The sequence below is a fragment of the Coregonus clupeaformis genome, unplaced genomic scaffold, assembly GCF_020615455.1.
Source record: "Coregonus clupeaformis isolate EN_2021a unplaced genomic scaffold, ASM2061545v1 scaf2201, whole genome shotgun sequence".
Lineage (NCBI taxonomy): Eukaryota > Metazoa > Chordata > Actinopteri > Salmoniformes > Salmonidae > Coregonus > Coregonus clupeaformis.
The window spans coordinates 247-23,792 of NW_025535655.1; the positions used below are offsets into that span (position 1 = coordinate 247).

Sequence of the window (23,546 nt, forward strand, 5' to 3'; positions counted from 1 at the left end):
CTGCCATTTTCTCTTTCACTCTATCTCCTTAGTCTGCCCTCACATTCATGTGTATCAGAAAGAGCTATGTTGGTTTATTGAGTGGATTGTCCAACTGCTATTGGCTTTGTTTACTGCATGTATACTGTATCTTACCTCTCTTGGTTGTTGTGTATAAGGGTTTGTTGGGGTGGACTGAAGAGGGGTCTCTGGAATCTTCAACGATAAAAAAGTATTGACTCTTGCGATTCTATGCGAAGTCAATAACCCCTCTACCCTCACCTCTCCTCTTCTCCTCTCCTCCAGATCTACAAAGGCCTGCTGTCTGTCTTCTATAACTGTCTCCTCTCCTCCAGATCTACCAGGGACCTACTGGCTGTCTTCTATAACTGTCTCCTCTCCTCCAGATCTAAGGGCCATGTTTCTAACTGCTCTCCTCCAGATCTACCAGGGCCTACTGGCTGTCTTCTATAACTGTCTCCTCTCCTCCAGATCTACCAGGGCTACTGTCTGTCTTCTATAACTGTCTCCTCTCCTCCAGATCTACCAGGGCCTACTGGCTGTCTTCTATAACCTGGGAGACGGAGACTACAACCTGACACTGCCCTCATATCGCCTGGACAATGGCGAGTGGCACGAGGTCTACCTGGATCGCCACGACAACGAGCTGACCCTGCGTCTGGACGGGGGCGGGGGCAGACGGGAGGCCAGCGTGGCGCCAGGCCGGAGCCGAGAGATCATCACCGACCCCGCAGTGGTGATGCTGGGAAACGCCTTCCCCTCAGGCTCCAACAAGAGCTTCCAGGGTGAGGAGACTGCAGGGAGTGGGGCATGATGGGAAAAGGGCTAGTCTGGGCGTGCGAGGCAGACAGTTAGTGACAGATGGAGTACAGAGCTTTCTAATAAAGTGCAGCCAGAATTAGGGGCTTTATCAATTCATAATCCCCTTTTTAGTGAGATTACAAAGTATTGTATTGCCGATTATAAATGATTCACATGACTGGTGAATGAATAATTCACACAAATGCATCTTTAGAGTTAGGGGATGATGGCTGCCCTAGGGGAGGTTGGTATGAGACAGATAAAGTGTGAGGCGGCTATGAGAGTGTGCAGTGCAGTGCTCTGCAGTGCTGTGGAAATGGCATGTGACATGCAGGGAGAGAGACAGTAGAATGTGCAAAATACAAGGGCGGTCAGACAGCTTTGCCTCAAGCTGAAACAGACAGTGTGCGGGTTTATTAAATGGACTTTAAAAGCCTGTAAGCGTGTCAGAGCATGGCAAAGAAAGTAAGTGGTGTGTGTTTGTGTGTCAGAGCGTTCTTTCCTGTGTGTGTGTAGTGTGTGTGTGTGTGTGTATGTGCTTGATTATCATTCTGTCCTCTCCTCTCTCTTAAGGTTGCATGCGGGACCTAAGGCTGAATGGTCGATACGTGCCTCTGGATGGCCAGCCCAGAGACGGGGTCTCCGTGGTCAGCTCCCAGGGGCTCTCCATCGGTTGCTCCTCCGACTCCTGCAAGAGGAACCAATGTAGCCCCCCCTTCACCTGTGTTGACCTCTGGAGAGTCCATGAGTGCAGGTATGCACACTCAAACACAATTATCAAATCTCTCTCTATATCTTATACAAACACACTGAGGCCCTCTCTGTCTTCTTCAAGGACTACAGCCTCAGAAGCCAGTGGCTCATCCTCTCGCAGCCTTTAATCTTAGACAAACATCCACTCATCCCCCATTAGTCACAGAGGCACACTGCAGGGGGCCTGGATAAACCAGGCCCTTTGATACACCTCAGTCCTGCAGGGCTGGCTGTAAACATGCCTGAGTCAAATGTTGACAGGCAGTGTGTGGGCAGCTATTCGACCCAGGCCCCCTGTTCTAGCTCCTCTCTCTGATCATGGTAATGGTGGTGATTTAAGAGGCTGTATAAAGACACAGGGATACATTGTTTTTCAACAGCCTGCAGGCTGCTCATCCTCACTGCTGTTCATCAGCCTGGTTAATGCTCTGTGTGAGTTCTGAAGGAGTCCAACTGGTTTCACATCATACGTGTGTATGCCGATGTGTGTCTCTGTGTCTGTGCATATCTGAATCACAGAGCTACCACAACGTAACACTTGTTTCACAGAAGGAGAAACAAGATAAGGGTAACATGGAAAATTGTCTAAATCACGAGTAACTATTTAACTGAGATACATAGCTTTTGACCAATACACTGTGTTATCCTCAGAATACATTGGAGGACCAAAATAGAATCAGGAAATCAGAAAGGAGAGATCTAACCTCTGTTTTATCTCTCTCTTTTAACCAAAATGTCTAACGTCTCCTCTTGCTCCTCCCTCCATCTTGTTTTTTAGGTGTCCCCCTGGCCACATGGTGAAGGTGAACGGTACGGGGAAGTTCTGCCTCTACACCCTGTGTGCCAGTCGGCCATGCCACCGGGGCACCTGCGTGGCACAGTCGCCCTCCAAGTTCACGTGCCACTGCCCCGAGGGCTACCGGGGGCGCCACTGCGAGGTGGCGCTGGCCATCTACCGAGATGACGTGGGCCTGAGCTTCAGCTCCCTGTTCGCTATTTGCATCTGCTTCATGGCTCTGCTAGGTAGCTATACCAACTACTGCCTGCTCTGGCTCTGGTGACCGACCGCCCGCCTGCCTGCCACCTGTCTGTCTGTCTGTCTGTCTGTCTGTCTGTCTGTCTGTGTGTCTGCCACCCGTCCATCCGTCTGTCTCTGTCTGTCTGTCTGTCTGTCTGTCTGTCTGTCTGTCTGTCTGTCTGTCTGTCTGTCTGTCTGTCTGTCTGTCTGTCTGTCTGTCTGTCTGTCTGTCTGTCTGCCACCCGTCCATCCGTCTGTCTCTCTCTGTCTGCCTGTCTGTGTCATCTCCATAGTAACACTGGACATCAAATCCTCACTCTTTACTCATCTCCTCTTCCATTCAACGCTCTTGTCATGTCCATCTCCCCTATCATTCTATCAGCTGAAGTAGAGCACTGTACTGTAAGTCCATTGACAGGTCTAGTAGAAATGCCTGAGTCAAACAGTGACAGTGTGTGGGCAGCTTATGGACAATGCTATGGTAGCAAACGTATACTATAGTCATAACAGGCAATGAAAATGAGTCCCTTTGACCTTTGACCAGTACTCAGTAGTCCACCTTGATACGTGCCTTCTGGTCAATCTAGTGTCAGCCAGTCATAGTCAGTCACTAGATCAGGTGTCAATGTGCTGGCCGTCTCCCGCTGTCCTCTCCTCTATCCTCATTGGGCATTCAGCTTCAGCCGTCACTCCAAGCAGACCAAAAACAATTGCTAAGCTCAAATGATAATTTCCCCTCTCGTACCTTTGCTTAATTTTTAAAGGCAACATGACCTTGGTCATCCACAGCCACTGATGCTTTTTAAGTGTTAATTACTTGATTTGTAGGCGCACAATGTGCTGTTTACCGAAGCCCAAGGAAATTGAGATCAATGCACTTGGACTTTGGATAGAATTTCAATTGGCCAAGCATTCCACGCACAGAAACTTAAGTATTGAGAGAGAGGTTTTCTTCCCAGCTGCATTCAATCTATGTTTGGAGTAAATCCGAGCAGTTGAATAACTGGGAGTGTAAAGGGCTCTGGATCTCTTGACAGTATGCAGAGCAAAAAGCATCTCATTCTGAAGCTTCCTTTTCTTAATGGTTAATAGGTTTATGGCATGATGTGAATGCTATACGCCTCCACCTCCTCACCCACTCCAATTCCTCCTCTCACCCACCTCCCTCCTCCGCTGGATGTAGAAGGAACCTCTCCACTGTCTCACATGTTCTCAGCTAGCTACAGCTGTGAGGAAATAGCAGGAGGCCTACTCCCCTTGTCCGAAAAATAGATCTCAGTAAAGCTTGCCAAAACCATATTGGAGAGGGAAGAATTGTATCAGTGAAAATTACCCAATGTTCAGTTTTGCTGAATTATTTCTGTTGGGAATAAACTGTGCATTTAGACTGCAGTGTGTAGGTGTTCCTTTGTAGGATGGTGGTGCTCGGCTCATTTTAAGGGTCCAGCTTTTAGGTCTTGCTGTTAGATCAATGATCAATGCCTAAATAAAGATGAGTGTGTAGACCTAGAGGACCTGTTCAGGCCCATAGAGCCACAGAGATACTATCAGGTGTAGTGCACCGTGTGTGTGCTGCCAAGGTGTCTTATATTGAGGGGCAGAGAGGACATCTCTCCAGATACCTCCTGATATTTGTGTCATTCCCCCAATGTGAATAGGCAATAATGCCTTGTTTTTTGCAGACTTGCAGCCTCTCCTCTGGCTATGTTTGTTTGTATGTCTCAGTATGTCCCGTAGCCATCTGGCGGACTCTAACCTGTGATTACAGGAGCTTGTGCTCTGGCTTTACACGACTGTGCCAGAGGGCTCGTCATGGGCACCATAAATTAGTACAGTATAATGACCTCATCTACTGTATGAGTATGGTCATCTGTTAGTCTGCAGATGTTTCAAGGTTGTCCAGTGATCTCAATGATAAGAGACAAATGCAAAGGCACAGAGTCCACAATGTACAGAAATCCGAATTTACAGAAAGAACCCCCTACATGGTGGAATGTACAGAATAAATCCCTGTTTGACTACATAGTAGTGGTAGCTGATTGGGTACCAGGCTGTGGTTGCCGGCCTAACCTCTCCATCCGTGAGAAAAGCCTAGCTACCCATTGAGCTGGACTGCTTGGGCCATGTGGTGCCAGGCTCTGTTTGGGGGTTGTGTATCCGTGAAAACACTGATGGTTGCTGATGTGGAAGTGAATTGACGAGCAGTGTCTTACAGCCTCCTCTCCTCCTCACGCCAGGGCTCCTTATATAAACACAGTGAGTCAGAACTCTGAACCAGCCTACCACTGGGTCTGACAGAGAGAGAGAGATATGGAGAGGCCTCACACTCATCATCCTATTAATGCTAATTAAACCAAATTGCACCTCAAGTCACTATACTTGAAGCACAATGTGCATGGCAATCCACACAATACAATGCACACAGCGTCTTATCTGAAATAGAGATTGATGTACTTCTCAATACATTTTATTAAATGAAGGCATATAGCAAGACACATGTCCAACTGCTACCTGAATCTCTTAGTAAGACATTTATTTTAAAAAATGGTGAGAGTGTATTTTAATCAGCGGCATCCCCAAATGGTTATGTCAGTGCGAGGATAAACAAAATGGAGAGGTCAGGGCTGAAATCAGGGAACCAACAAGTGGTTCTGTTTATGCCACTGCCAAATAGCTCAAATGTTGTTGTGACGCAGCTCAAATGTCCCCATACTTGTCAAAAGGCTACCTGTGTATGGTGTGTAGAATTACATTTTTAAAAATATATATATATAAATATGTTGGACGAATGTTAGAGTAGAGTGATACTATTCCATGTACTTTTGAAATTACTAGTGAATTACAAGCATCCTTTTATCCCTATGTAAAGCTCTGTGCCATAAGATATTTTAATCATATTTATAATAAAACACTATTCTCAAAACCCCTTTGTCTTTATCATTTGTTTTCCATACTCATATCCTCCTCTTCCTCTCTCATTTTCATTGTTCTGATTTAACCTTTGTTCTTAAGGTTTCTTTTGTCTTTAATCAGTAATATTTATGTTGTGTCTTCTTCCTACTTTTTTACTGAACTGCTTGTTGATTGATGTCTGCATAACCTATATTGTTTGTCCAATAATTCACAGTAAACCTGTTATTGACTAAATGTAAAATGTATTGATCTCTAACAAGATACATTATCCATTATCCATCATTAAGCTATAAGGCTACAGAGAGGATGTTTTGGTTGCTAACTACACTGGTACTGAGTGTCGTCTACTAGCTGTGTATAACAACAGGTACATTGATAAGAGATTGTAAACCTGGCAGGTGAGGCTACACACTGAAAATGCATGGTGAAAGGAATGGAACAGCTTGGTTCTCCACTATTTCAAGCTGTTGATTGAGAATTCTGGATAACTGACTTCCACCATATAACACACACACACACACACACACGCACACACACATGCACGTATACACACACACACACACAGACACACACACACATACACACGCTGGGAAGTGAGACTGTTCAGTCTGACTTCCCAGTGGGTGTGTGTATGTATGTACAGCGCCTTCGGAAAGTATTCAGACCCCTTGACTTTTTTCAAATTTTGTTAGGTTACAGCCTTATTCTAAAATTGATTAAATTGTTTTTTTTCCCTCATCAATCTACACACAATACCCCATAATGACGAAGCAAAACTGGCTGGGCCACTCAAGGACATTCAGAGACTTGTCCGGAAGCCACTCCTGCGTTGTCTTGGCTGTGTGTTCAGGGTCGTGGTCCTGTTGGAAGGTGAACCTTTGCCCCAGCCTGAGGTCCTGAGCGCTCTGGAGCAGGTTTTCATCAAGGATCTCTCTGTACTTTGCTCCGTTCATCTTTGCCTCAATCCTGACTAGTCTCCCAGTCCCTGTCCCAGTCCCTGTCCCAGTCCCCTGCCGCTGAAAAACATCCCCACAGCATGATGCTGCCACCACCTTAGGGATGGTGCCAGGTTTCCTCCAGACGTGACGCTTGGCATTCAGGACAAAGAGTTCAATCTTGGTTTCATCAGACCAGAGAATCTTGTTTCTCGTGGTCTGAGAGTCTTTAGGTGCCTTTTGGCAAACTCCAAGCAGGCTGTCATGTGCCTTTTACGTCTGGTCACTCTACCATAAAGGCCTGATTGGTGGAGTACTGCAGAGATGTTTGTCGTTCTGGAAGGTTCTCCCATCTCCACAGAGGAACTCTAGACCTCTGTCAGAGTGACCATCCGGTTCTTGGTCACCTCCCTGACCAAGACCCTTCTCCCCCGATTGCTCAGTTTGGTCGGGCGGCCAGCTCTAGGAAGAGTCTTGGTGGTTCCAAACTTCTTCCATTTAAGAATGAAGGAGGCCACTGTGTTCTTGGGGACCTTCAATGCCGCAGAAATGTTTTGGTACCCTTCCCCAGATCTGTGCCTCGACACAATCCTGTCATGTCCAATCAATTGAATTTACCACAGGTGGACTCCAATCAAGTTGTAGAAACATCGTAAGGATGATCAATGGAAACAGGATGCACTTGAGCTCAATTTTGAATCTCATAGCAAAGGGTCTGAATACTTATGTAAATAAGGTATTTCAGTTTTTTATTTGTAATACATTTGTAAAAGTGTCTAAAAACCAGTTTTCGCTTTGTCATTATGGGGTAATGTGTGTAGATTGCTGAAGCGTTTTGTTTATTTAATCAATTTTAGAATAAGGCTGTAACGTAACAAAATGTGGAAAAAGTCAAGGGGTCTGAATATGTGTGTGTGTTTTTGTGTATGTGTGTGTGTGCTTTTTGTGTGTGTGTGTGTGTGTGTGTGTGTGTGCAGTGTAGGCTCGGCCTAATCCCTTTAGTCCTGCACACGGTTCCAGATTAGATTAGCTTTTCATCCTAAAGTCTGAGTCTGTTGTGAGGTGGGGTTAAAAAAGTAGTCTCAGTCAGAGAGAGGAATACAACTCTAGAAGATATCCCTCTTTTATGTCTCCTCTTTATTGTCCCGCCTGTATCCGGATTAGTTTCCACCGTGACAGGAATAAATAGCACAGTTGTTACACGTTGATGTTGGCTGGAGCCTTTTAAAGGTGTCTCTGGACCTGTCGCTGTTCACAATGTTGTCTCTAACAGTGACTGTGAGAGTAGAATATGCACTTGTAGAAAAAAGGGTGCTATCCAGAACCTTGAAGGGTATTTGGCTGTCCCCACACTAGAACCCTTTGAGGAACCCTTTTGGTTCCAGGTAGAACCCTTTCAACAGAGTCTTCTACATGGAGCCCAAAAGGGTTATACTTGGAACCAAAAAGGGTTCTACCTGGATCCTAAAATGGTTCTCCTATGGGGAAAACCGGAAAAAAACTTTTGGAAACCTTTTTTTCTAAGAGTGTACACAGTGGGTTTGGAGCCTCAGCTGGCTCTTTGCTATGGATGGAATGAGAGTTATATGGCAAACCATTTAGCCAGTGAGTGATAACCTGGGACCAATAGAGGTATGAGATGGGCAAAAAATGGAGCAGAGAGAGAGTCAATGAGAGAGGACAGAAATACAGTGAGAGCGAATGACAGAGAAACTAGGGATGGCAGGGTGGGAGAGGTACACAGACAGCGAAACGACAGCAAAAGGGATTAGAGGTACAAGGGAGAGAACGAGAGAAAGGGAGAGAGAAATGGAAAGACACACACACATTGAGTAATAGAGGGAAGGAATGGAGGGAGCGAGAGCAGGCTTTGCTAGGCTCGCTGCAGTAAATAGCATTATAGTTTGATGGCCTTGAGCCTGCTCATTATTGGCTAGGATTGATTTATTTAGAGATTCTCATCTCCCCATGCTCTCACTACAGGGATGCTCTCACTATGGTGTAACAGAGGAGAGAGGAAAACAGGCTCTTCTTCCTTTATCCACGTTCATATGGGTCTGAGCTAAGAAAAGTCTACACTATATACTGTCCTCATGCATTACTGTATACAGAATCTAGCTATCATTACACACTATGCTTTAGTGCTGAAATCAGAAATGTAACTGTTTCAGTATTTTGCCATACGGTATGCAAAACAGTATGCTTTGCTGCTGGTTGAATTATACACTGGTCTTATAATTAGGTATTTCATGACTAGTGAACTGCAACCTTTTTCCACTCAAAAAGACCCCAAGTGGTGCAGAAAAACAAACAAATCATTCTTCAGTGAGATTTTTTTTACTCCAAATGAATGCATCACAGGACTCAGCATGATGCACATGCCAGTTACAGCGTCTATATTGCTATTTGTATTGGTGTGGTACAGACAGAATCAATCATCTTTAGTGATATTCCATAACCTGGTATAGAATGTGTTGTGTGTTAGACATTGGGATGCATGTTGTGTATCTTAGGGTTATGTTAGGTTGTTAGTTGTGTGAGGTTGTTAGTTGGGTGATGCAATCGATAGTGCAGGCTTTGGTAGGGTTCTGATATGAGAGGAGAAGAGAGGAGGAGAGGAGAGAGAGAGAAAAAAAAGTATTGGAGGCAGACTGCAGCTAGCCAGCCACTCAGACCTCCTCTGCTTAGTAATCAGACCAACAGTTCAGCTCCTGGAGAGAACAGACACACATCTCTCAATCGGAGAGGGCTTTTGAAGACAGACAACCCAATAGGGAAGTCTCTATGAGAGCTGACCTGAACTAAATTCAGAGTAATCTTTTTCTTAATCACACAACACTCTCAATCCAAGTGATGACAGACAGTCATACACAAACTCAATTACCTCGACTAACCTGTGCCCCCGCACATTGACTCTGTACCGGTACCCCCTGTATATAGCCTACGTTACGGTTATTTTACTGCTGGTCTTTAATTATTTTATTTATTTATTTTTTAGTTACCTATTTTATACTTAACACTTATTTTTCTTAAAACTGCATTGTTGGTTAAGGGCTCGTAAGTAAGCATTTCACTGTAAGGTCTACACCTGTTGTATTCGGCGCATGTGACAAATAGAATTTGATTTGATTTGAAACACTGTGTTTTAGAGTTAGAGCCGGTGGCCTTAAGTGTCACAGCTAGAACAGAATCATGTGTCAATCTCTGAGACTTTGTTAACACCACTCTCACCTAGATGAACATGTCTTTTCTAAAGACAATTGCAACATTTCACAGGAATAATAGAGTAACAGACAGACATGGGATTGCATATTCCTGTGCAATAGACCCAGCACTACAAAGCCCTCTAAAAGCGACTTCATTTGCTTGTGACACATTGTGTTCATAAATTGATATTGATTTTTTTGCCGGTGTTGCAGCTTGTTTCTGGCTGGGTACACCAGTACCTAACTTCTGAAGAGTGAGAGTTCACTCAGAGATTGCCCTGATAATTGGGAGATTTCAATTCGATCTGTCTCAGCCTGTCGACCTGGTCCCCTTGCTAAATGACACCTTATCAAACTAATGATAAGTGAGCCCACAACATCCAATAGATACAACCAAAACAAATAAGGGCAATTGGCAAAGGAGAGGGATAGCAAAAAGGAATTTGAACAAACTGAAGATGAGAGAGAGAGAGATGCAGGAGGGGGAGGAAGAAATCTGAGGAATGATAAAAGCAGAGGTTGAGTCAAATAAGGCATGATGGAGGGGGGAGGGAGGGAGGGAGGGAGGGAAGGGTACAGTATAGAGAGATTTATGGAGAAGTACTGTATGGGTAGATAATATACTCTAAAGGTCACAGCAGTCTATAGGGGACGATTGATTTTGAGAGCACCACTTGCCGCTCTGCAGAGAGAGCCCTTATTGAGTAGCCGTCCCAGCAGTCAGCCAGCAGTCCACCTGTCAGGCCTCTCAGCACAGCCATCATGCTGATAATGCAATGTCAAATCAACGCAGTGGAAACGGTTCACGCAGTCACTTCTAATCAAACTGAACTAGGAACTTTCTCTCTCCCTCTGTGTGCTTCTGTCTCTTCCTCCTTCTGTGCTCTCCGGCGCCCCCTAGTGCTGCTGCTGGGCATCTTCCTGTACACCCGCTGGCGCAGCTACAAGGGCCTAAAGGAGGGCGTTTACCACGTGTCAGCTCACAATGACGGCTGGGAGGACATCAGAGAGAACGTGCTCAACTACGATGAGGAAGGAGGAGGAGAGGAGGACCAGGTAAAAGCCAACACATCTACAGTATGTCTCCTACACACTTACAATGGGATACTGTGCATTTTGGTCCCTTGTCACAAATGGTGTCAATTAAGGCAGTTCCAGACTGAATCTGTGAAGTGAAGCAATTCAGGTTGGATTCCAGGCTAGGCATTATGGGTACTACACTAGCTAAAGCACACTCCTCTGAGGCCTACACTGGCTCAAGCACACTCCTCTTCCCCACCATGCCATTGTAACACCTTCTCACTCTGGTTCACCTCCTACTCCAACTAGAAAGAAACTAGTGGAGTGCTTGTATATTCATGATCTCCTTACACACAATGACACATAATGTGATTATCAGATGCTTGGTGATGCTGCAATCCTTTTAAGAGGTCTTCTGGTGAATCTTTAGATGTGAGAGCTGCTTCAGCACACAGGCTTTGCACATTTTTTTCATCAGGTAATCAATTACAGAGCACACCCACACGTCATTTACTTCTCCACTCTACCATTCCTCCACCCTCCTTTCCTCCAGGGCCCGGGCTTCCATCTCTCCAGAGTGAAGCGCTGCCGTGGTAACGAGGGTGAATCAGTCTCGCCTGAATCAAATGAATGTTGAAGTGATTATGTGTTATATAAAAATGGATGTTCTCTTAGCCCTCGTCCAATATTTGCCTGTGCTCTGTTGAAGTGAAACACTCCCTCGCCCCCTTCACATTCCCTCAGATTACTTAGTGTACTCTGGTAATACGGTCTGTCAGCTCTCCACTAGCAGAGAATGAATCTGGATTTTGTTCACTAAGGGAGAAGATGAAGACAGAGTGTTAACGTAGCCAGGTAGAGCATACGGAAAATGGGATGATGCTGAGGAAGCTCTGATGTTCGCGTTTGTCTCCTCACTCACCATCACGCTCTATGGTGTGATGTTTTATTTCTGTTTCAATCCCGGGAAGAGTAGCTGCTGCCTTGGCAACCGCTAATGTGGATCCTAATAAAATATAAAATACTCTCTATTGCTCCATCTGTCCATTTGTTCCTCCTTTCCATTCTCTATTTTGACATTCCATCCTCTCTCCCTCTGTGTGTGTGTAGAATGCCTATGATATGGCCGAGCTCCAGAAGTCTCTCCAGCCCAGTCCGGCCCAGTCTGTCCAGTACAGCCGCTCCAGAGCCATCCACCAACATCACCACCCCCACACCCAGCACCAACATCCCCAGCCCCAGGACACTCTTAGCAGGCTGGGTGCCAGCACCGCCTCCTCCTCCTTCACCACAACCACCACCCTGCGGAGGGACGTGCCCCCCACCAGGACCCCCGCCCAGGGCCAGAGCAGGCCCCTCCTGCTGGCCAGAAAGAGCCTGTCCTTCTCCAGCCAGGACCTGGCCCGCTACCTGTGTGAGATCATCCGGGACGCTGACCAGGCCCCAGAGACGGCTCCCCTTCGACTCCCTGCAGGTGTTCTCCACGGAGGGGGGAGGCTCGCTGGCCGGGTCCCTCAGCTCCTTCAGCTCAGCCGGGTTGGAGGAGGACACGGCTAGGGGCCAAGACTCCCTGAAGGATTGGGGCCCACGTTTCGAGGAACTCAAAGCCCTCTACGAGAAAACCGAGGCCAGCGACCTCTGAACGCTGAGAGAGACAGACCAAGCTACCGTAGTGCAGAGACCACCAAACAGCAGAAAACTACAGAGCTACATGAAACTAATTGGAAGCATAGGAGGAGAGAGAGAAGTGCAGGAAGGAGAGAGAGACTGATGGAGAGCTTGGCCTCTCTCTCTCTGGGAGTGACTTGTTCTCCACAGGGATTTTCCTCTAAACGGGCCTAGAGCGAGGCTGAGGCTGGGACTGACGTTAACCTAACCGGGCCTATAGCTGAGACTCACTGTTCACTGGATAATGGGAGCTGCCAATCAATGACATGGACAGATTAATGATGGCACTTACCGAGCATGGCACACAGCCCTATTGTAGTGACTTGCGGTTGACAATGATTCGGGTGAAAATGTTATTATATTTGTCAGTGAAATGAATTGCGATGATTGCCTGGCACCTCTTGGACCTTGATATACCGTATTCCGTTCTCTACGTCTGTAATACTTCAGTGTTTTAAAAACTGCTTAGACATTTGACACAGGAAGATTTTTCTGTGGCCTTCCAGTGGGCTATCTTTCTAAAATCACTTTGCTGGGTGTGCAGTCAACAGTTACCAGTTGTGCTCATAAGTTATACTTAAACTTCTCCTTACTTTATTTGGTTTTCTATTCACTCCACTCTCCCCTCCATTCATTGCTATTCACCGGAGGGAGAGAGCTCAGAAATCAAGCTGGAGAGTAGAAAAGAAAGAACGCACATAGGAGCCGAGGAAAGGTCCTTTTCTGTTTCTCAGCTTTAACCTTCTTTCTCAGGAATACCAAACATTCTGAACGCCACCACTCCAGCTGAAGACCATGCTATGAATACAAATGACAAATTCATTGTGAATGGCTGTCCAAGGTGAGAAAAGTACAGAGGGTCCCACCGAAGCCTCCTACAGAATGAACAGTGGACACCCTCTGACCTTTGCTGTTGTTGCCATGGTGTTGTGATAGTAGAGGCAGCCATAGTTTACTGTATTCACTGATATATGTCTGAAAGGGAATGTTTACCAGTTGTGTTAAAGAGGTGGTGGGGACTTTCACAGTAAACAGTATGAGCCCAGCAGTTTGAACGATCGAAGGGAAATGATCCAGCTACATGGGTATTCACTAAACAGGGGGGTTCAGCTATTTATCTTCCCCAAAGCTGGTTGATGCACTCCCCCACAAACAGTTCCCCTTCCATCATATCAACCAGGACCAATCTGCCCAAACTAAAAACCCTTCAGAAGCCAGCGTTCACTGCATTTGTGTTGTTCACCTCTGCTTTGAGAGAGGAGTGCAGAGTGGAGGTGAAATTAGCCATAGAATGCAGAAGGGAGGAAGAGTGGAAAGGAGGGAGGGTTTGGGCTCATTCAAAGCACCTCTGGGACTCTGAGTTAAATGTGCTTGTGTGAGGAGCTGTGAAGCTCCATGGGGCGTAGACAAGGGGACGGGAAAGGGTTTTGGAAATGGTTTGTTGCACAGCAAATGGAATAAATAAAAAGTAATGTAACCTCCCTCTGCGATAGACTAAACGCCAACCTTGTATTTCATGTATTTCGAGATAGCATCAGTACACCCTTCTCATTATTTTGATTTAGTTTCTATTTTTTCAGTGCAGAGATGCTGCATGTTGAGTGTGACGGCACAACAGTAAAGGGTAGGAGTGTGTTAAAACACATCAGAGCACTAATCCTAATGGGAGTTGATGGCAGCGCTGTCATGCTGTAAACTAAAGGATCATGGGAGTTTTAAAAGTCGATTGAGAAGTCGACATTCTGATTATGGATTTCAAACGTGCCAATTTTCTGAAGGCAGCAACAACATGAGTTTAAAATAGGATTGGGGATGTGAGGGTATGGAATGCTGCCGCAATGCAATGCTTTTTTATAGACATCAAAAGCTCCTCGAGGGATGGAGTTATGATTCATCCTCCGAGCACGGTTGGCCAGGAACCTTATAGAGGAGCTAGTAAAATAATAATGATTAAAATGTGAAGATTGTGTTTGGGATTCACGGGATTTCTCTCTGTGTTTGAGAGAAGAGATTATACTTTAATTTGTATCATAAATGGCTTCAACATTGTCTAATGGATACAGACATATTGTGGCATTTTATGTTTTTACCTCATTTGTATATAGAAAGATAAATGAAGTCATTGCTTTTTTAATGTGTCAATGGAAGAACTATGGATCACGTACTGCTTCTTTAAGAAAAAGTGAACTTATCTTTTTTATCATTATCATGACCAGCTTTGAATATAGATATATTGGTGTTTTGTATTTGCATCAATCTTTTTTTCTCAATAAAGATTCATTTATTTGAATCAGTAATTGTCCTGATTGTTTGCATACAGCATGATGTGAGTTTATGGCAGGGTTCCCCAACTGGCGGCCAGCGGGCCAAATTTTGGCCCGTGTGTGGTTTTATTTTTGCACCCCAAGTATTCTGAGCAAAAAAATGAATAAAGTGTTTTTGAAATGTCATTGTTTGCCATAAAAACTGTAAAAAACACCAGGAAATCAGCTCCAAATTATTTTAATTTTGGAAATCTGTACCTAAGTATTCCCACGAATAATAGTATTTGATCGTATACAAATGTAAGCAAGGTTTGAAATATATATTTGTTTGGGCTTCTTGCGGTCAACTTGCAAACTACAAATGATTTGTCATTATGTTCTGGCCCCCCGAGCATCCACTCAAGAAAAAAATAATTGATTCAGCCCCCGGCTGAATCTAGTTGATGATGCCTGGTTTATGGTATACAGGAGCAGGAAAGAGAGTGAAAGCCTTAAGCAAGATTTATTATTTTTGGACTTGGAATCTCAATCATTGCATTTATTCTGTCTGCCAATTATTTTTTTGGTGTGAACATCAAAAGAATGGACAAATGATGACAGCAGAATACCAAATGTGAAAACTTTTTTTATACAAAGCAACAGAGAAAACAAAGTCCCTTTTCGATAAGAACATAGAACACTGATCAATGGCAAACTGCATTCACAAGGAAGATGAAACAACATAAAACATGATATGCCACACCAACTAGTGCAATTTCTCCATAGGCACATCAAACAGGACCAACCCATTTACTGGGTGAACAGACAGACACAGTTAGAACAATTGGAGAGGAAATATCACAAACACCAGATTAGCAGAAGGGGTGTCTTTTAAGACTAAAGACAGTGTGAAGTAATACAGAAGACTGGGCCATAGAAAATTGTCATCATGACTTTGAATGATTTTCAGATGGTATAAAATCTGATGCGGTCGACAGAATATTGGAAACATGCATGTAAACAGTCTGCATTCAATCCCCAAAATTATGCCCATTTGATATTTAAACCCCCCGTAAGATTTTGCCCTGTAAGGTTTCTCAAGTTGACATAAAGCTTAAATCATGCAGAAATACAACTATGAAAATGACGTGTACAATTTTTTATTTCCCTTTTCAGCACTGCAAGCAACTGTTAGGTTCAATAACATTAGACACATTTTACATCAACAGAGATGAAAGACAACTTTGAAGGCACTTTCATACTCTAAAGTTGTTAAATGTTTAACTAATACCATGATGCAATCCACATTGCCAATACGCAATAAAATAACACACGAAACCATTTACAGTATTGAAGAATTTGACATTACCCTGTTAAGTCTGAATTTGTTTACATCAGGATTCAGACTACAGTGCCTTTCATAAGTATTCACCCCCCCTTGGATTTCTTCACATTTTATTGTGTTACAAAGTGGGATTCAAATGTATTTCATTTTTATTTGTATCTTTACCTTGAGTCAATACATGTTTGAAACACCTTTGGCAGCAATTACAGCTGTGAGTCTTCTTGGGGTAAGTCTCTAAGAGCTTTGCACACCTGGATTGAGCACACCTCAATTTTTGTCCATTATTCTTTTCTAAATTCTTCAAGCTCTGTCAAGATGTTGGTTTTCATGGCTAGACAGCAATTTTAAAGTCTAGCCATAGATTTTCAAGCAGATCTAAGGCAAAACTGTAACAGCCACTCAGGAACATTCACTGTCTTCTTGGTAACCAACTCCAGTGTAGATTTGGCCTTGTGTTGTAGGTTATTGTCCTGCTTAAAGGTGAATTACTTTCCCAGTGTCTGGTTAAAGCAGACTGAAGCAGGTTTTCCTCTAGGATTTTGCCTGTGCTTAGCTCCATCCGGTTTCTTTTTATCCTGAAAATTTCCAAAGTCTTTGCTGATGTCAAGCATACCCATACCATGATGAAAATAAGTTACTCAGTGATGTGTTGTGTTGGATTTGCCTCAAACATAAGGCTTTGCATTTAGGCCAAAAAGTGTACTCCTTTGCCGTTTGTTGTTGTTGTTGCAGTATTACTATAGTTTTGGAAGAACTGTTTATTTTATTATTTTTAAAGGGGGGATGATAGTTACTTGAAATGTTACAGATGCTCAACAGACTAGCTACTAACCCTAACCCTTATTCTAAACATAACTCTAACCGTAACATAACCCTAACCGCAACATAACCATAAGCCTAACCGTAACCGCAGTTGCTTATCAACAGATAGTATGACCATGTTTGATAGCATATTGACAGTATGACTGTAGAGCATCTACAGATGGAGTATCCGGACTATCCAAATAAAGTGTGACTATGTTAAAATACCTATCACATTACACATTTAGTAATGACAAATGCATTTGAAACGTCATGCACAGTAAAACATTTGTATGACTTAATACAAATATATGATCAATAGGAGGAGCGGGGAAAGGTGTTGATAACCACACCAAAGTAATAAAATAAAGACAGCACTTCTAAAAGTATTTCACACGATAGCCTGCTGAATTTGCGAGATCACTTTTCTTTCATTTTGATTTCGGCACAAATGAAAATATGGCACAGACTTTCCCATGGATTGATGTTTCAGCATTGTCTCAATGAAACAGTTTGGTGTTTGACTAGCCACGTGCGATTTGCACACGCAGATACAAGCCTGCTAGAGTTAGCGACAGAAAGACAAGCAATATCCCCATTCGTAGTACGGATGAAGCCTGAGCTGGAATGGGAAAGTAACAGAAGATGGCTAGCTTTAGAAAACCCTGAGTAGATCGACTGTAGTATACCCACTCTGGTCTTTGTAGTTGAATCTGTGCTTGAAATTCAATACTTGACTGAGGGACCTTACGAATGTTGTATGTATGGGGGACAGAGGAAGGGGTAGTCATTAAAAACCATGTCAATCCCTTATTATTTCACACAGAGTGAGTCCATGTAACTTATGTGATTTGTTAAGCCATATGTTACTCCTGAACTAATTTAGGCATGCCTAAACAAAGGGGGTGAATACGTATATGCAACAACTATATTTTAGTTATTGCATTTTTATTAATCTGTATTAAAAACAATAAATAAATATTTTCACTTTGACATTATGGAGAATTTTGTGTAGATCAATGAAAATTAAAAAATCACAATTAAATCTATTTCAATCCCACTTTGTAACGCACCAAAATGTGAAAAAAATCTGCATAGACCAGTTGCCATGAATATGTTAACCATTCACCTAATTCAACATTGGCCAGTGGTCATGGTTTACCCACAATGCAGTCCTTCTACATAATACTGTATTATTCTGTGGTGTTGAGTTTTGAGTGAATACACACAGTTAATGAATGATCTGCTCTAACATTTCCTTATTTCATTTCCATTAAAATACTGTTGGTTTAAATGACCAATGCATCTAAATTGAATTATGAATAAATATGAAAATTAACAATGTCAATGCTCAACAACTACATTAGTATTCACTTATTAGGCAAACATAATGGAATTACTCCTCCCTCGTGGAAGAAACTCTCAGCCAACTCCTAAATTAAACATCCAATTTCAATGCAAGGGAATGAATAAGCAAATACTCTTCACAGTGATATGACTGTTATGAATTACAATGAGAATGGCACTTCCCCTTGATTCACCACAACTGACAACTTATGCAGAACTTTGTGTTTGTGTGAGCGAGTATCAAAAAGACGAGTCCTCATTAACAAGTGGAGACGAGACATGGCACGGTTTAAAAATAAGGAAATGGCACAGGGTGCAGCTGTGCAGTCAGGCTGCAGACCCAGCCACCAAAGAGACCAGACTGGCCTTCGCAATAATGACCCACACTGCTCTAGCTTTCAATCAGCCCCCTCTCAAAGGTCCCTCTCCTCTTTCTTCTTTGCTCTGCCTTCAGTCTGGGTGAAAGCCGTTGTTGTGATGCGCCTTCATCCCTCCTCTCCTGTTTAAACATGAGCCTCCTGACACAAAGCCCTGGTTTGATATGCATGTGCTCATCTGCTCGCCCGCCACAATCAGACGCTGCTCAAATCAGCGCCGTGTCAGCCAGCCGTGATTACCTGCCTCTGGCTGGCGTGGCGCAGGGAGGGACGGAAGGAGGGAGGGCGGCGGACGGGAGGGAGGGTGCAGCCATGGTTCCAGATGAAGTCGGGTAGACCAGAGAGCAGGGAGCACAGAGCAGTCATCAGGTTTTCAACATGACAGGGAGCAGGAGGCCGAGTCGGAGACTGGGCGTGCGGCTGGATAAGGGTGGGTGGGGATTGTTTATGGGGTACCCAGGGTCTTCTTACTGGGTTTTATCCTCCACCGGCTCTCTGTCTGCCTTGGTTCTCTTCTTGCCCTTCTTCAGCTTGTACACGTGGAAGGTCTTGTTTTGGAACACGCGGGTGAAGAGGGCTGTGTAGGCAGGGCCGTCTGTCTTGATGGACTCACAGAAGCGAGGGTGGGAGGCGTGGACCAAGTCTGGGTCGTTGTCCCCAGGGCCATCCATGATCTAATACAAAAACACATTAGATGCATAGATGCATTCAACTGTCAGACATAATGTATTGTCATAAGTAAATAGTACCCTTGAGTTAGATTTGTACTTGTAGGTAAGATGGGGATAACAAACCACAAGGATCCAGGGAATTAAATAATTGACAAAAAAATCTCTCAATAAAGATTTCTTAGAGTTGCGCCAATCTCTACGTGATGTTGATGTGGGGTTCACATGCAGTGAAACATTGCCAGCCCTACATACACCACTCGGGAAGGAAGAGACTGTGTATGCAAGGCAAGCATGCCTCCGGAAATCCAAATAACCAGTGACTCATTTATTCCTAGTATCAAAAGCGGGAAGGAGAGAAAATACATCTTTCAACCAGAGGTGATACGCAGATCAGAGGAGGATGAATCTCGAGACCCAATGCTGCCTGTAATTGAGCCCTTTCAAAGCAATCATACTTTGAAGTGTCTTTGAGTGACAGAGGCTGACAGACAACGTGATTTATAGAGAGCACATGCAAACACACACACCCAAACAACCCTCCCCATCTCACTCTCACAAACACAGACACCCAAAGAATCCATCCCTCACTCCCTTTCTCTTATACTGAAGCAGTCCAATCAATATTCCTCATATCAACTTTCTAAAAAACTATATTTTAACCAAACAATCTGCCTCCTGGTCAAACAAACACTTACCCGTCAAACACTCACACGTGTACATGCATGCACGCACAGACATATATTTGTGAAAGAGCTGGCATCACAGAATCCCAACACCTACATGTCCGTTGGACAGATCCAGCAGGTCTCTGAGCCTGCAGCCCCGGCCATGCCTCCTCTCGTAGCAGATGCTGTCCTCCATCACCACGAAATCAGCCCCCGCCGCACGCAGGATCCTGTGGACCTCCTCTGGGGATTGCTGGGCGTAGATCTGATACACCTGAAACCACACAGAGATTAACCAGGAGGAGAGAAACACACCTAGGGGATTACAGACACACCTGTAAACATGGAGGACAACACAGCACAAAACAACATCGGGCTCAGATAGACACACACACAGGCAGGCATGACTTTGGGGATTAGATAGAGGGCTATGAGAGGCCTTGCCATGAGGGTTAACAGTGAGCCGTGCTGGTGCTGGGGGGCTGAGTGGCAGAGAGCCACGCAGCAGGGTGATGTGGAGGGAGCATTCTGCTCATGTCCCACGGCAGAGGCCCCCAACCTGAGGAGCCCTCCCACAGCTGCAGAGCTTCATTAGTCAGAGCTCTGCCTGGAGAGCTTCGTGAGCCCCACATCGCCACACGGCACAGCACCACAAGCCGTAGAGCACCTCCCACAGAGTGGCAGAACGCTCTGTACCCAACCATCCAGCAGCCCTGCACCATCTCCTCTCTGCCTGTCTGGCTGGCTGCCTCCCCCTCACCTAGCCCCACGCTCTGCACTGCCTAACAAGCTTTAGAGACGGTTCACACCACCACAATTAATCTCTGCATCTGACAAACGCTACTTGCTATCCCTGGGTGAGATGAAAACATGGCGTTGTCTGGCTGATAAAGTCGCACGCTTCTGTAAAACTGAGGGGAAAGCCAGACAGGAAATATAAAAGTGACTGATAGCATGCTCTCATGTTGCGGTTTATGTGACTCCATTTCCCCGCCGCGGTTGACGTCCCCTCCATGCTAATATCACAGCACAGGTATATGGAAGTGGTGTCCTCTCCTTGATAGCATCATCAATGGAGTGGGGTCAATTCTATTACAATTCTGGAGATGATTTGAACACGGCCCTTTCTTTTCCATGTGGACTGTTTAATTCCCTGTTTGGACTGAATTCAAATGCAATTGACCCCCAACCCTGGTCTTCACATATTTACAGGTGTACTGTTTTCTCCATATTGCTCTAATCTTCAGGTCTTGTGTAAAGAAGAAACATAATTAAGTAAAGTATAGAAGTAGGATCAGGATAAAGGGTTTGTTTTACCTGTCTGGTCCGCTCTCTCAGGGCTCGGTCTTCATAGTGTGGGTGGTTAGTCAGGACTCTCCCTGTGCACAGTTTGATCCCAGCCAGCAGCTGCATGCTCCCAGCAAACACCGCCTTCTTGGGGGTCTTTGAGCTGGAAGACAAGGAAGAAGAAGTGTTTTCTGGGAGATCAGCGTTTATACTGCTGTATGCTACACAGAGGGCAATGACGCATGTGAGCATTATTCACTACAGAAGCTTCCCCGTCAGCATGCTACAGCCGCTTCTCAAACCTGGGTAGAAGATGTTAACATGCTGTAGAGCCAGTGCATCTTTGTATACAAGAGGGGTTATTGTTGTTGGTTTCTCATGACTCAGTAGCAAGCTAGTAACATACTGATATCTGTATTCTTTACTCAATGCCATCAAGTTCTTTTACAATAATCTTTGCATATGTACTATATGTTTTTCTTCAAAGCTACAATGGCACTTTTTCTCTTCTATTAGTAACAAATACTTTGCGGAGGCACAACTTCAATGAGAGATTCTAAGCCTAGTGAAAGGACAGCCTTCAAAAACTGCTGCGAACATATAATTTTTCTCAGACAAATAAACCATCTCTCTTTCTTTCGCAAAGGAATCTTTCTCAAGGTGTTCTAGAGAGGTGGTGAGTGAGGACTCACAGGAAGGACGAAGCCCAGTGTGGAATGTGTTGTATTAGTACAGCTTAGAGAGACTGACTCTAAGTAGAGCCTTGTTATTACCACAGCCCGACCTTGGCCTTCTCTGTCTCATAACACTGATCACCGCTCATGGAGACAATGACTCATCCTGCACCTGTACATGCCTGCGACACCATCTGACTAGCTACACAACCTGGGGGCATTTTTTACTCAACACGAGCCACAACTCAGAGGAAAGAACAATTGTCTGGGCTGTATACACTCTCCCTCAACCCGGCAAGTCTGATTGCATGGATACACTCGTGTGGAGAGAGGGCGCTTTCCACTCATAGCACCCATTTCCAGTAATAAATATATTGGTGGTAATTGTTGGTAACAACTGAGGAATCAGGTCATTTGAGGCAGAAACAAGCAGCACAGTGTGTGCATAGTTGGTTGAGAACCACCTGTGGAGCTGTTAACCTGTGGAGCTGTTGTTCAGGTATTTCACAAATCAAATTAGGCAGTCGAGAACAGCACAAAAGAGCATAAGAAAAAGGTATTTTGCTCAAACACACACACACACAGGTAGAATTAAATCATTTCAGTTTAATTGACTATTCCCTGGTGGAGGAGCCATTGTGTTATCTATATTAGAAAAGGAAATCAAATCACTCACTAACTCTGTAAGAGATCATAGCAGAGCCTCTTTCACAGCAACTATTATTTCCTCAATTCCTCCTCCAAACATGTTGATTTGCCATTTAAATCCACATTACAGAGAAAGGGGGGTATGTTTAGAGTGCTGGCTCCCTCTGGGCTGCGGGGGGAGCGATGGGACGCCCCCACTAGGAACATTAGCAGCTTGCGGGGCTAATCGCCAGCCACCCTGGGCTGTGTGTGACGGGGTGATGGGACTGACCTCTGACCTGCTCTTCTGGGTCACTTCCTCCTCTCCATGGGAGTTTGCTTTTAATTACTGCATATTCAAGTGGGATTCCTCAGCCCTCAGCTGATTTATATTTCATTTCAGATTTATATTCTGGTATGTAAATGCCTGCCGCCCCGGTGACATTATAAAAATGTATTAATGCTGTTAATAGTTGGTGGAGGAGGACACTGATGGTGACTAAGTGTGAAATTGGTATGCATGAATGTGCCTGTGCATTAGTTACGCTACACAAAGTGGTAGTGGTGCAGGCAGAGAGGGAAAGAGAACAGATAGGTGAAACGTTTCAGTGTCTATGAATCAGATAGTAAGGAGGAGGATAGCCTACTAATGTCTACACAGCATGAGTCCAAAAGAGGGAGGGGGGATGCTAACAGCTCTGAGATGCTAACGGTTGTGATTTGTTGGGAGCTCAGGTACGGCAGAGATGGAGATAGAAACAGAGATGGGCCTGTCACGTCCCATCCTAAGATCCTACAGCTCTGCTCATCCTGTCTGACTGGCCGATCTGCTCTGCTCTGCTCCAGTTAGAAGAGATGGATCAGCAAAGATATCGGCTGTTACACCAACCAGCCACTATAACGGCCAATTCAACCGCCACGGAGTTTGGAGACAGAGTGGAGGGTGATGATGATTGATTGACTGACTGATCGGTTGAGAGAGGGAGAGTTGGCTAAATTTCATTATAATGCAATTTCACAGTCATAAGCTATCTATTGATAATATCCTGAGGGGGAATAACTGTGGTTCATACAAGGATAGACAGAGTATGACTTACTGCTACTGAGATCCTCTGGGGACTATGTATAATAAATACAAACTTATACAAGGAAGAGAAAAGGCAAGCTGACAGAACGACAATTAGCAAGGAGTGAA

General features: G+C 44.5%; 2 protein-coding genes across 6 annotated transcripts in view; one reads left to right on the forward strand and one right to left on the reverse strand.

Annotated features, from left to right (window-relative positions):
• Window positions 1–285: 285 nt before the first annotated feature.
• On the forward strand, window positions 286–14,749 carry LOC121558430 (putative neural-cadherin 2; the record flags this gene model as incomplete). The annotated part of the gene is made up of 6 exons (XM_045219257.1): window positions 286–399; window positions 521–785; window positions 1,375–1,555; window positions 2,333–2,577; window positions 10,528–10,682; window positions 11,757–14,749. Coding segments are annotated over 6 exons (1,407 nt in total), but the record flags the coding sequence as incomplete, so codon positions are not given.
• A 2,964-nt stretch (window positions 14,750–17,713) lies between these two features.
• The window catches only part of dpy19l3 (dpy-19 like C-mannosyltransferase 3), a 42,528-nt gene continuing 36,695 nt past the window's right edge, over window positions 17,714–23,546 (reverse strand). For all 5 annotated transcript variants that reach the window (XM_045219261.1, XM_045219258.1, XM_045219259.1 and 2 more), the window contains 3 exons: window positions 21,081–21,213; window positions 19,879–20,037; window positions 17,714–19,101 (listed from right to left, as the gene is read on the reverse strand). In XM_045219261.1, coding sequence (XP_045075196.1) covers window positions 18,895–19,101; window positions 19,879–20,037; window positions 21,081–21,213 — 499 coding nt within the window. In that variant the 3' untranslated portion in view covers window positions 17,714–18,894. The remainder of the gene's footprint in view (window positions 19,102–19,878; window positions 20,038–21,080; window positions 21,214–23,546) is intronic.